This window comes from Equus przewalskii, chromosome 1, assembly GCF_037783145.1.
Source record: "Equus przewalskii isolate Varuska chromosome 1, EquPr2, whole genome shotgun sequence".
In the NCBI taxonomy this organism is placed as follows: Eukaryota; Metazoa; Chordata; class Mammalia; order Perissodactyla; family Equidae; genus Equus; species Equus przewalskii.
Window position 1 is genome coordinate 7,043,793 of NC_091831.1, and position 12,989 is coordinate 7,056,781.

The following is a 12,989-nucleotide window of genomic DNA, read 5'->3' on the forward strand; positions in this document are numbered from 1 at the left end:
GTCTTTTTAATTTAAGCTCTCAACAAATCAGTGTAAGCTGGTTGACAAACAGAGTAGTGGCTGATTTGAATTTTGGAGTTGATCAGTTGTGTTTAATCTCTCCATTGTCCTGACAGGATGAAGTATTTGTGACTTGATCCTTTACTGACCACATCTCAGGGAAAATTATGGTTTATATTGTCGCTTTGAATAAGGGCTGTGGGAGACAACACACATGATATTTACGCTATTTACATCCCAGAAGACAGCCGTGGGAAAGGCCGGAGTCGCCCTCCAGAGAGCCTCCTAAAGGCTGCTGTGCTGGGTAGCAGTGTGTCCATCTGCTGCGTGCGTGTTAACTGAGTGTCTGCACTGTGCCAGGCGCTGAGAATACAGCAGGGATTAACAGCAGACAAGGGGCCCACGGGGGCTAGAGGGGGGAGACTGAATCACAGACCTGATTGACATCTGTGCTGAGGGCACTTAAGGAAAGGCCAAGGGACCTCATCTGCTCTAAGGGCTCATGGAAGGCTTCCTGGAGGAAGAAACGTGTGAACCAAGATCTGAAGGTTGAGGCGGCATGAACCGGGGACAGGAAAGGGAAGGACATTCCAGGCTGATGCTGAGTTTTACATGGAGTGGGGGAAGTGTTTAAAAGTTGACAGAGGCCGGAGTATGTACGACTCGGAGGCCATGGTGATAAATTCGGTTGTCGTGGAGGAACATTGGGAAGCCACTAAAAGATCTCACCCAAGGGGGTGTCATCAACAGGTGTGAGCTTTGAAAAGACCCCACTGGCGGCAGCATGAAGGGAATCAGAGATGATAAGAGGAGGATTTCAGCAAGATCAGGCGCTCAGCTCTTGTGGAAGAGCCTGAAGTCCAGGGGAGAGGAGGTGACTGCTGAGGCCAGGCGCGTGGAGTTGGGGAGAAGGAAAAGTGTCTGACCTTATACACGTGAGCAAGGCCCAGAGAGATTCCGCTTGCTGTATGTGTTTCTCGTTGGAAACATTTATGAGAACATTTGCTATGACACATGTCGAAAGGGAACCACTCAACGTCAACTGAGACCGGACCATCAGATAGGTGTGGAATCCAATATTTAGGTCAAAAGTATTGTTTGGGTGACATCCCATCCATTTCCATGGCAAACGTTTCCTATCAAAAAAGGAGTAGAATCTTCTACACTCGGCTTGGACTGAACGTGTCGGGGCAAATGGCTATTAGGGAGTGACAGTCAGTTGCACTTAGAGAGCATCTGAAAAGTATGAAAAGCTGATTCTGGAGGCAGGAGGGAAGTCAGAGATCATTCACATCTCATAAGTGTACCAGGTATGAGCAAGGCCCATTATCGTCTTCTTTAAAAATGATTTAAAATGGAATTAATTTCCCCACTGTGCTGTACTCTACACACATCTGACTATCAGCTCTCCCAGGCTTGCCTCCCTCTCAAATGGCTGCTCGCTTCTCTCCCTGACAGAGGCCAGACCTCCCCCACTTCCCCTCAGGTCTTCAGCGTGTCCTGTGCTGGTTTCCACCTCCACGGCAGTCGTACAGCCTCTCCTTATGCACTGACACTGCTGCTCCAGCTCAGGCCCTCCCTTCTTCTCAACTGCAAGATGCCGTAGCCACCTCACACTCTCCCCCAACTTCCAACCTCACCTAGGATTAATCCAGCCCTGACTCCTGCCTGAATGACCCTTCTAGAATATCTTTCTGTTTATGCCATTCCCTGTTGCACTTAATTTTGATCTTCCCAAATCGTCAAGAGCTTCCCCAATGCCCCCTCAATCAAGTGCAAACTTCTTAGATGAGTATTTACATTCCACAGTGGTGACCTGCCCTACCCTGTCATGCACGCATCCATTTGTTCATACCCTCACTCAACAATAAGCGTCTGTTGAGGGCCCGATAAGACAGCTAACATTAAGGAAGCATCAACAACGTGCCAGGGCTCTGTGCACAGTGCTTTTCATACATTTTATACATTGTCTGAGCCTCACAGTAAATCAATTTTTTGCTATTTTTATACCCAGATGAGGAATCTGAGACATAGAGGGGTTGAGTAACTAGACCAAGCCCACAGCTAATAAGGATTCAAACCCACGTGGTCTGATCTGAGTTCCTAACCACCATGATACACTGCCTCTGATTCACTTGAAACAAAATACTATAAGTGTCTCTGTTATATGCTCCTGGCTGTGGTGTTTGTTGCAGTGGAATCAGTCTATAAGACTGCAGCCAGCTGGCTTAGAGAATGGACTGGCATTCATTCTCAAAGAGAGACTCTCAGCAAATGCTTCTGGGGGAAAGCAGAGGATGTTCTGCTGAACTGTGGTCCTGGAATATGGGGAGAGGACAGGCCTCAACAGCCATCTGGGAATGTCTCTGAAGCCCCGCTGAGCTGAGATCCGTAAAGGTCTAACACTTTGTGGCAGTGTGCAGAAAGGAGGAGGACACGGTCCCTGTCCTCAGGGAACATACAGTCTGACTACAGATGACACAACTTGCCTGTGACAAGGATGCTTTAGGAGCCAAGCAACAGAAAAGCCAAATCCATGTGGAATCGGAAATGAGTTCCCAGAGGAGGTCCAGGTTTTGGTGACTTTCCTTCTGTAAAGTTCGCAGGAAGAGGAAGGCTCTGGAGAGGCCTTCATCTGGGGGCAATATTTGTAGAGGTTGGGCTCACAAGCCAGGGAGACAGTCTGCCCAGGCTTAGATCCCAGCTCGAGCACGAACCAGCCATGAACGTGAACCTAAAACAGACCTGACACGGAACCTGGTGCACAGTCACGCCTTTAGATGGTGAGCCAGCTGTGCCTCTGCTCTGTTTTGATGATTGATTCGCAACAGTTCTTTACCACCCTGGACCGTGTGTTCCTTCTGTAGTCCCTCAGGTGTTGTGATAATAGACTTAGAAAGTACACTGTGGCCAAGAAAAAGGTGGACAAGCTGTGCTGAGAACTGAGCTCTTAAGGCACGTGTGTCGCCATGAAATAGCAGCTGGCCCCTTAGCTATCTGAGTCCAGCTCCTGCCAGGCCCCTCTTGTTCATGTCCGGGGGTCTACCCAAAGTCTCCCCCCAGCATCTAAGAAGATCTGGAGCTGAGAGTTAGGAACTAGTAAGAGAATGTAGGAAAATCACACTGCCTTCTCTCTCATGGGTCAGTGTCTCTCACGTTCATTCACTCATTCTAAGCAAATGCACTCAGACCGGGTTCAGTGCAGAGGAGAAGAGGTAGGGCTTACAGCCTAATGGGTTTAAATACATATTTCCATCTTCCGGGTCTGTAACAATGCTTTGCATTTCACAAATCGCTTCCTCACAGAATGTTTATTTGATCCCTAAAGCCCTGGGCAATAAGTGTCAATCCCATTCTACAGATTAAAAATTTAGCCTCTGAGTCTCAAACCCCGAGACTTCCGACTCCAGAGGGATCTAGTGCTCCCACGCTTGCAGCCAGGCTGTGTGCAGCACCCTCTTCCCGGAGGTCCAAAGACCGTGGACATGATTTTTTAAGCATTTGTTCTGTAAGAATTCCAGCAGAATTCCAGCACAGCAAAATAATGCGAATGGCCCCTGAGGTTGGTCTTCATCGTCTTTTAACCAGACATGGTTCTTGTCAGTGCTGGGAACAGAGATAGCCCTGGGAGTGTGGGTGTGGCGGCTTATTTCTTAATCATTCTGTCCCAAACACTCTGAGGGCTAAGCGCAATGTACTCAGTCACAGAAACACTCAGGGCTGCAAAGTCACTGTTTCCTTTGCTTGAATGCACTGTCTCCTTGTTTTAGTCTCAAGCAAACATGTTGTATGTGGGGGCCTGATGTTCCATTCAAGGGAACAGAGGCTGGACCGCAGTCATGCTGAAATGCAGGTCAGCAACTCGTGCGTGCACACACACACACACGTGCACACATACATACACATGCATACACACACCCGCTTACTCACACACCCTCAGACCTCTCCTGTGTGCGGATCTTTCTGAGTGTGGGAATGACTTAACTTTCCTAGGATTCCCCGAGTGACACTGTAATGAGGTTCTGCTGTACTTGAGAAAGCATTCCATTCAAGTTTGGATTTTAGGTGCTAGCCTGTCTTCCCAAAAAGAGAGACTCGTGAGGGCACATGTTCATAGCAACAAGATGTGGAGGGAAGTGGTTTGGCCTGGAGTCGAGAGGCCTAGATTTTCGTCCCTGTTCTGTCACTAACCAACTCCATGATCTCAGACAGTTGTTTAACGAGCCAGGGCCTCAGTTTCCACATCTGTTCAGGGAAGAGGCTGGCTGAAAGAAGAAGGTTGGCCTTAGATGGCCTGAAGCTTCCATCCAGCCAGAACACTGTGTGATTCAAATACTAAATCAAGACAGTTTGGCACATTGCATATGGTCGGGGGAGGCCCTTTAAAGTTCCCAAGGAGAAAAGAGCTGAAAATAATCTTCGCTCAGCATATTCCCTAACAGACTGTCTGCTCGCAGCCCTTTTTAATCACAAGGTCAGGCCATTTTTTGTTAGCAATTTAGCATATAAAATTCCTTTCTTTCTAGTCCACTGAGAATTGGGTAACAGAATTTTGATTTTACTTCCCGTATGGCCTAGAGTTGAGGGCTGCTATTTTCAAGCTCAAGAGCTCTTATTCCATCTTCCTCTTACCCACCATTATATTTGATTGGTAGTATTAAACAGGAGGAAAATTTATTTTACTGGAGTGGAGAAATGCATCAGGTTAAGTAATAAGTATATGAAATACATGGTTCGAGGTTTTGTAAAGGAAAAGATGTAATTTTGTGGTTATGCATATTTGGGACTGTTTTCTATGGTATGTTTTGTTGGTAGAAATAGAATGTTTTGGATCAGCAGAGCTAGACAATGACGACTGTGCTAATAGGGCAATGTCTTGTTCGGCAATGTCTTTACAGACGGGAGCATGATAAAAAGACGGTATGGTTTGACACGCTTGAGGCAATCGAAAGGGATGCAGTTTGGGAAAGTTTGCAAGGGTGATTGTTGTGATCGATAGAGCCAGTGCTCGCTGGGGCACGAGACCTCCTTAGGCAGGAAGGATGCCTGCCTCTCTGTATCAGTGCATGGGTGGCAACCCGGCCCTTGGATATGGGGACACACACTCACCCGGAGACTTTCCTGAGTGGGCACTGCTGGCCACTGACGATGATGCTACCTGCACTGCTCCTCCCGCTTCAGCTGCCACCAAAGGGGGTCGTATCCCCCGGAGGGGTAGGAGGGCCCATCCCTTCCACTCCCCACAATCAAATTCCCCCACCAATTATGTGACACATGGTGTGACAAGTATGTCTTTGTGAGCTATGAATTTATCTATATGATGACTGACTATGTTATAAAAGTGAAATTGCATTTGTTTAAACATTCAGTGAATCATATTGCAAAAAACAAAACTTCATGAAATTGTAATTGTCCTGGAGAATCTGGAATTTGGAGTTCTGGTAATTATGCTTAGTAATCGCAGAAGTTAATCACTGCTTAGATTAGTCAGGAGTGAGCAACGGGCTTGTTAGTCAACTGTCTAAAGGTAAAATCAAAAGTGGTTTTAGAGCTAAGAAATAGTTGTTAACTCTGGTAATGACGAACAGAGGTGGGTTCTTTCAGGAGAGCTAAGACCTACCGCCTCCTCTTCTGTAAGCAATACTTCAACAAGTTGTTGAACTGGAAATTAATTTTATACTAATTTGTTCTCAGCTCATGCTTTAATGAGCTTATATTTCTGGGTATTTAATTTGAAAGTACATTTGATAAATAATGCATTAAAAATAAATTGAGACTGAGAATAAATGAGTTTGAAATTTCAGAGGTCAGTAATTAAGATTATTCCCACCATTTGGTTTTTCACTTTTTAACCAATCCTTAGCTGCCTATATTTCACATTTCTCTAAAATGAGGCAAATTCTGTAAAGTGTGGAACCCCTCAAAGATATGTAACAGTCAAAAACCAGTGATTCTGCTTACCCGAAGCAGCCTAAACTGTAGCACTGGCTGCTATCCTTTCACTTTCTGACTCGTCTCAGGTCAGACATGCCTGCAGGGTGCCCAGGACTGAAATCCTCTCTCCAATCCCCCATGTAGAGGGAACAGGGACCCTGCTGATGCCCTGGGGCATTATGATCCAATTACATGACCCTCTCCTGTTTAGAGAATTGTTATCTTGTCTCCCTTAAGTACTCAAGCCAAAGTTATCTCTAGAGAGGGGACTGTAGAGCCTTTCAAAGTTATTTCACATGGAAGCTAAAGAGGCAAGCTGGCAGCAAGGTCCCCATGGCCTGGTGGATGCCTGATGCGGCTGGCAGGCGGGTGCCCCCACCACCCTCCGTCATGCACACTTTGGTAAGCCTCACACTCATTGAGAAGGACAGCCTCTGTAGGGGGAGGAGCAGGGTACTATGAGTGTCGTGCTCCTGCACCTGAATCTTCCAGCCGAGCAGAACGAACCTGGGCCCTGAACTGCCACCCTCCCCGCATTGACCACTGTCTTTGCACATGCTCTCCCTCTGTGGGCAGTTCCCTCTCCTGCCTTTGTCCCTGGACACCTGGCCGTCCCACTCCTCAACATTGTATGGGAGTCCACAAAACTTTCATCATTTGCAGTTGATTTAATCAACAACATAAAAAATCCAAGATATGCTACAAACTGTTAAGCTGGCAAGATGGTCCAGCAAGAGAGTCTGATACAAGATTTGGAAAAAAAAGCAAAACTTTTCCTTTGCATTAAAAATAACAGTGTATAAGACATAATAGAAAGAAGGTCCTATTCATGACATCAACAGACCTCTACAATACCTAGGCACAAGCCTAATGAAAACTCCAATAGCCATATGAAAAAAAAAAATCTGAAACTAGACTGAAAGACATAAAAATGCTCTTTTTAAATGGAGAGACGTACTATGTACATGAATAGGAAACCTCTTTATTGTGAAAATACAAATTCTTACTAAATTGACCTATGCTTTCAATGTAGTCCAAGTGGAAATCTCAATGGATTATTACAGAGCTTAAAATTTGATTCTAAAATTCACCTGAAAGAGAAAATAGGCAATAACAGCCTAGAAACTCTTGGAAAAAAGAACAGTACCAAAAGGAAGACTTGTTCTTGACAAGGTTGCCGAGACAAATTGGGGAAAGAATTGTCTAAACAAATGATCCTGGGACAATTGGATATCTACATGCAGAAGAATGAAATGGGACTCTGACTTCAAGCCATGCACAAAAATTAATTCAGAGTGAATCGAAAAGCTAAAACCTAAACCTGTAAAACTCTTAAAACATAAGTGTAACTCTTCCTCACCTTAGGTTAGGTAATGGTTTCTTAGATATGGCACCTAAAGCATAAGCAATCAGAGAAAAAAATAGTTGGCTTGAAGCTCATCAAAATGATCAGCCCTTATACTTCAAAAGATATGATCAAGAAAGTAAAAAGACAACCCACAAAATGGGAGAAAATATTTGCAAATAATATATCTGATAGGGGTCTAGTATCCAGAATATATAAAGAACTCTTCCAATTCAACAATAAAAAGACAATAAACCAATTAAAAGATAAGCAAAGGATTTGAAAAGATGTTTCTCCAGAGAAGGTGTACAAATGAGCAATAAGCATGTGAAAAGATATTCAACATCATTAATCTTAGGAACATGAAAATCAAAACCACAATGATTTACCACTTCACATACACTAGGGTGGGTACAATCAAAAAGATAGACCAAAGGATGTGTTGGTTAGGATGTGGAGAAGTTGGAAGCCTCATGCATTCCTCCCATACACTGGGTCAGCTGCTTGGGGAAACAGTTTGGCAGTACTTCAAAGTTGAAGCAAAGAGTTCCCATATGAGGCAGAGATTCTGCTTGTAGGTATATAACCATATACCTACTTGTGGAGTACACCCAAGGGAACCAAAAACATATGTCCTTACAAAAACTTGTACACAAATGTTCATGGCAACATCATTCATAATAGCCAAAAAGTGGAAAGAACTCAAGTACCCATCAACTGATGAACGGATAAACAAAATTTGGTCTATCCATACAATATAATATTATTCAGCAATAAACAGGAATGAGGTACTGATTCCTACTACAACATGAATGAACCTTGAAAGCATTACGCTAAGTGAAAGAAGCCGGACACAAAAGGCCACATGTTGTATGATTCCACTTACATGAAATAAAACGAATAGAACAAGCAAATCCACAGCAACAGGAGGTAGATTAGTAGTTGCCTGAGGCTGGAGGAGCGGGCAATGGGAAGCGATTGCTAAGGAGTATGAGGTTTCTTTTTGGAGTGGTGAAAATGCTTTGGAATTAGATAGTAGTGACAGCTGCACAAAATTGTGAATATAATAAAACTCACAAATCGTATGCTTTTAAAAGGTGAATTTTATGGCATGTGAATTTTATCTTAATCAAAAAAGAGAACTTGCTCTTCTGATATCAAAATGTACTATAGAACAATAGTAATTCAAAGAGTGTGGTATTGGCACAGGAACGGCCAGCTGGAGGCTTGCCTCGTGGAGCAGCACAGAGGATATGAAAGGGGAGCCGCACGCAAATGTGGGTATTCGATAATGACAAGGTAGCATTTCAAATCAGTAAGAAAGCGGTGGTGGAGAAGAGCTGGCTCTTAGTTTGTGGGGGAAAGTTAGATTCCAACCTCACACCTCCACAAAAATAAATTCCAGATAGATTAAAGAGTAAATTGTAAGATTATAGAAGAAAACAAAGGAAGACATATGTACGACCTTGAGGAAAGCCACCATAAGCAATATACAAAATGCATAAAGGGAAAAATGGAAAATTTGTCTTTCTAGGAGCTGGAAACTCAGTACAACAAAAGAGATCATAAGTAAGTTAAAGAGCCATTTCTCACATAAAAACAGGGAAAATATTAATATCCTGAATACATAAAGAACTTCTAGAATCCATGAGAAAAAGTCAAAATAACAAATGTCCTGCAGCACTTCCATCTCCGTCCTATAGTTGCCTTTCAGATGATCCCAGAATGCTGTCCTCTATTCAGTGACAAAGAAAATCTCGGCCCCTTTCTCATGGTGTTATGGGATTTCCTCAGCCACTCGACCCCATGTGGTCTTCCTTCTTAGCAAAGTCAAGGTGGTCTTTGGAATTTTGTCTTTGTTGGGCAGAACAACTGGACTCCAAGCCCTGCCCTGGAAAAAGAGAACCACTGTTGTCATGAGTGGAGGAGCCTTGCGCTGACGCGGGCACAGCTGGGACGGGCTGAAACCCGAGCTCTCATTCTCTTCCTCCTTCGAAGACGCAGCCCTTTGCTGCTGGGCCCCGCACGCAGCTGGCATTGAGAGGACTGGAATGAGGAGTGCTGAGTGTGCTTAGCATTCCTCGCCAGTCGGCCACTTAATTGGGGATGTAACACAACCTTTATTCAACAGTAAAATTAACCTTGATTCCGGACAGCTATCTATCTTCACTAAGGAAGTGTCTGTGCAGTGGTTTCTTTTTGCAAGCGATGACATTGTTAAGGAAATGTAATGCTGCAGGCGCGTCACACAGGGATTTTGTTTTAGGGTTAGAAGAGCTTCCTCTTTCCTGCTGAGACAGATTTCGGCTCTCAACTGGGCAATGCAGCGAGGTCCCCCCTCTCTCTCCTCACCCCCCTCCTTCTCATTTGCTTTTCTGTTTTCATAAGCCATAGATTTAGGCCTCATTTTATTACGTTTCACAGTGTGCTTAAATACCCCGTACGGTTCCTCATCTCATTACAAAAGACAATTTACGTGAGGGTAAAACGGCGATGTCAAAGTGATTTGTTCTGCTGCTGGATTTTGTAAAACATTCTACATCAGGGCTTTCCTGAAGGATGTCAGAGAGACAAGAAGGGAATCGGGATGCATTTTAAACTCCTATTGATAATCTCTCCGTAAATCAGATATTCCTGCCGTGGGTCCTGGCTGGGTCACATTGGGCTCAACATTAAATATTAACACTGCTGGTTCGACATTTTGTGCAAAAGGGAATTCTATAGCTAAAAACAAGTGAAGACGATTGGAGGCAGTTGGTTTATTCTGAGTTGGGCAAGAAGATATGACTGAACTGACTTTCTCCCCCTTTTAGGGTCACTGTTACTACCACGGACATGTGCAAGGCTATTCTGGTTCGATGGTCAGTCTCAGCACTTGCTCTGGTCTCAGGTAAGTGACCGTGACAGTGACGGCTCTGATCTTAAGCACAACTCCTGCAGACCACCTCTTTCTTCTTCTGTTCACTCTACAGCACTGAGAGTAAATGTTGGGGCCTCACCTCCACCTGGCAAGACAGAGAAGGCTCTCACTTTACAGCTCGCAAAAGTACACCTTCCCCAGGGTCACAGTGGCTCTTTTGAGGCCATTCTCAGGCCTGGTAGGTTGAAAGTAGTGGAACTGGCTGAGTTTCATCCTCCAAGTATTCTGTGTGTCTTTCATTTATGAGCTCTGATGCTTAAATCCCAATGTTAAAAGATAGGACATTAGGTATTAACGTTTAAGATGCTTGCTTAATAAAAACAAGAAGACCCCCTCTTGTTAGGAGACAAAGTAAAGAGCTAATTTGACCCAGATCCAGGTGATCTGAACACAGGCATGGATGATAGGGGCTTTGGCTACAGTCCAAGAAACAACGCCCTTCCGCCGCTGGACCAGCCAACCCTGGTGTTTCCTCACAGCCCCTCCTTCTGAGTCACAGTCGTTAGCCGTGACTTGGCTCTGCTGTGCTCCCCAGGAAAACCAGTTTGTCTGACAAATTTCCAGCTGCCTCAGCCTTTTCACTGGATTTATTTATCGAATTTGTAAACTAACAGCTTGCATCCTTCAAGTCCTGCTTTGCTGTGGCACCAGAGTGTGGTCCTGTGGAGGGAAGAGAGAGAAGGGCCTGGGAGAACGTGCCAGCTTGAGTGAAAAGCAGGATGGCATCTGTGTGTCAGCAGTAACCGCCACGTCTCTGTGAGTTCTGCATAGGACTGTGGAGAACCAGCCTCTGTACACACACAGTACACACACCACAACACACACACACATGCAACATACTGTGCACACCACACCACACAGACACACCACAGCACACACACACACCATACCACACACATGACAACATACACACCAATACACACACACACCACAACACACAAACACCACAACACCACACACACAATACACCTTGCAAACTCACCACACACAACATACATACACACGCACAGTCAAGCTCTGCAAATGCAAGTGATGACTTCACTGGCACTTGGCAGGGTTTTCACAGCTGCAGATGAAGACAGGAGCCTCACGGACAGTTCACAGGAAATGGGCACTGTTTTGGAAACCTTCCCACACATTAATCCTGACATATAGTAGGCATTTAACGAATATTCTTGAATTAATAAATAATCACCTTGGCCAGCTCCTTATTCACAGCAGAGTCATTTGTGACTAAAATTCTCTAGTAGAACAGAGAACACCCAAGTGCAGCGGAAGCCCCTCCCAGCCCTAATGTTCTCACTGGTGGGGGAGGAGCCAGCAGCTGAGAAGCTTGTCACTTGGTGGGGCCAGAGTCAGTTGTGGGGCCTGGGTCAGTGCTGGCTCATCCCCGGGCCAGCAGCCCGAAGGGAGGGGCTCTCCTGCAGGGCCAAGCAGGGTGTCAGGTGTGCAGACGGAGTGATCCCTCAACCATGCCCCCGAGGGCCTAGCACCTTTCCACTGCACCCTCCACCTCTCATTCCAACCGCATTCACTGTCCCCAGGTCCCCCTATGAGCCACTGCCCATTCTTTATGACACAGGTCACCTGCACACTTACAAGTGTGAGGAGAGAGCATCCCGTCTCCCTCTGCAGTTGGCTTTTGAGGTCAGCACTGTTTTGACATCCATCCTCTTTGGCTTATGTGGCACAGGTCCCTCCCTGTAACTGCTGCGTAACATTCCATTCTACAAGCAGACCACATCTTATCTCTTCATTCCCTCCACGCTGTGCATTTAGGTGATTTCCAGTTTTTCTCAATTGCAAATTGCGCTGCTCGGCATGGCCTTGGGCAGTCTGTGTCTCTGTGACAGGGCTCAGGAGGGGAGGCGCCTGGACGAGGAACGTGGTTCAGAGGGCATGAGCGCTTCTGCTTGTACCAACAACAGTCCTGCCACTTAGTTCTCCAAGTGCCTGCCCTGATTTCCATTGACCCTCGGAGTATGAGAGTCCTATTTCCACACGTCTTCCCCAATGCTTAATATGTCTGATTCATTTTTAAGTATTTCCCATTGGAATTGAACAGTATGTGCAAAAGCTAATCCTCTCTGCCTTCACCCTACTCCAGTCCCACCCGAGTAAAACATGGCAGCAAATGTGGAGGTACCCCCCCGCCTGCTCCTCACTCCTGTGCACGCAACCACATGGTCAGGGCTTGGAGTGTGTGCGTGTGTGTGTGTCTATTTTCATAAAAATAGAGTCATACACATCACTCCACAGCTTACTTTGTCCCCAACCCTATCTGTCTCTCCAAGTCAAGAGACACAGACTTAAACCTCTTTTTGTCTCACTTCATTGAGTATGTATACACACACACATTTCTGCATGCATGTATTAGTTGTAGAAAGCACTCTTCATATCCCGTTTGTGTGACACTATTGGACTTGAAAAGTCTGCTAATCTGATTGGAAGTGAACACGGGTCTTTTGTTGCTTGGATTTGCTGCTCTCCAGTTATTCATTCATTCAGTAAACATCCCCTGAGCACTTCCTCAGTGCCAGCGCTGGAGGAGATGAGGGGCGAGCTACGCAGACGTCTGCAGGAAGTGCACTCCTGGCAGAGGGAACAGCGTGTACAAAGCCCCTGAAGCAGGAAAATGCCTGGGGTTTGCAGAGCAGCAAGATGGCCCATGTGGCTGGAGTGGATCGGGGAGGGGGAGGCGGTGGACAATGAGGGCAGAGGTGAAGTGGAACACAGGATGGTGAGGGGTCTTGAAGGTGATCAGATGCCCTTTGACCTCCCCGTCGTTGT

General features: G+C 45.6%; 1 protein-coding gene across 2 annotated transcripts in view; it reads left to right on the plus strand.

The window, feature by feature from the left end:
* ADAM12 (ADAM metallopeptidase domain 12) overlaps nt 1–12,989 on the plus strand; it is a 335,212-nt gene that overhangs the window by 209,563 nt on the left and 112,660 nt on the right. For both annotated transcript variants that reach the window (XM_008525946.2, XM_070567901.1), the window contains one exon: nt 10,093–10,169. In XM_008525946.2, the coding sequence (XP_008524168.2) occupies nt 10,093–10,169 (77 nt within the window). The remainder of the gene's footprint in view (nt 1–10,092; nt 10,170–12,989) is intronic.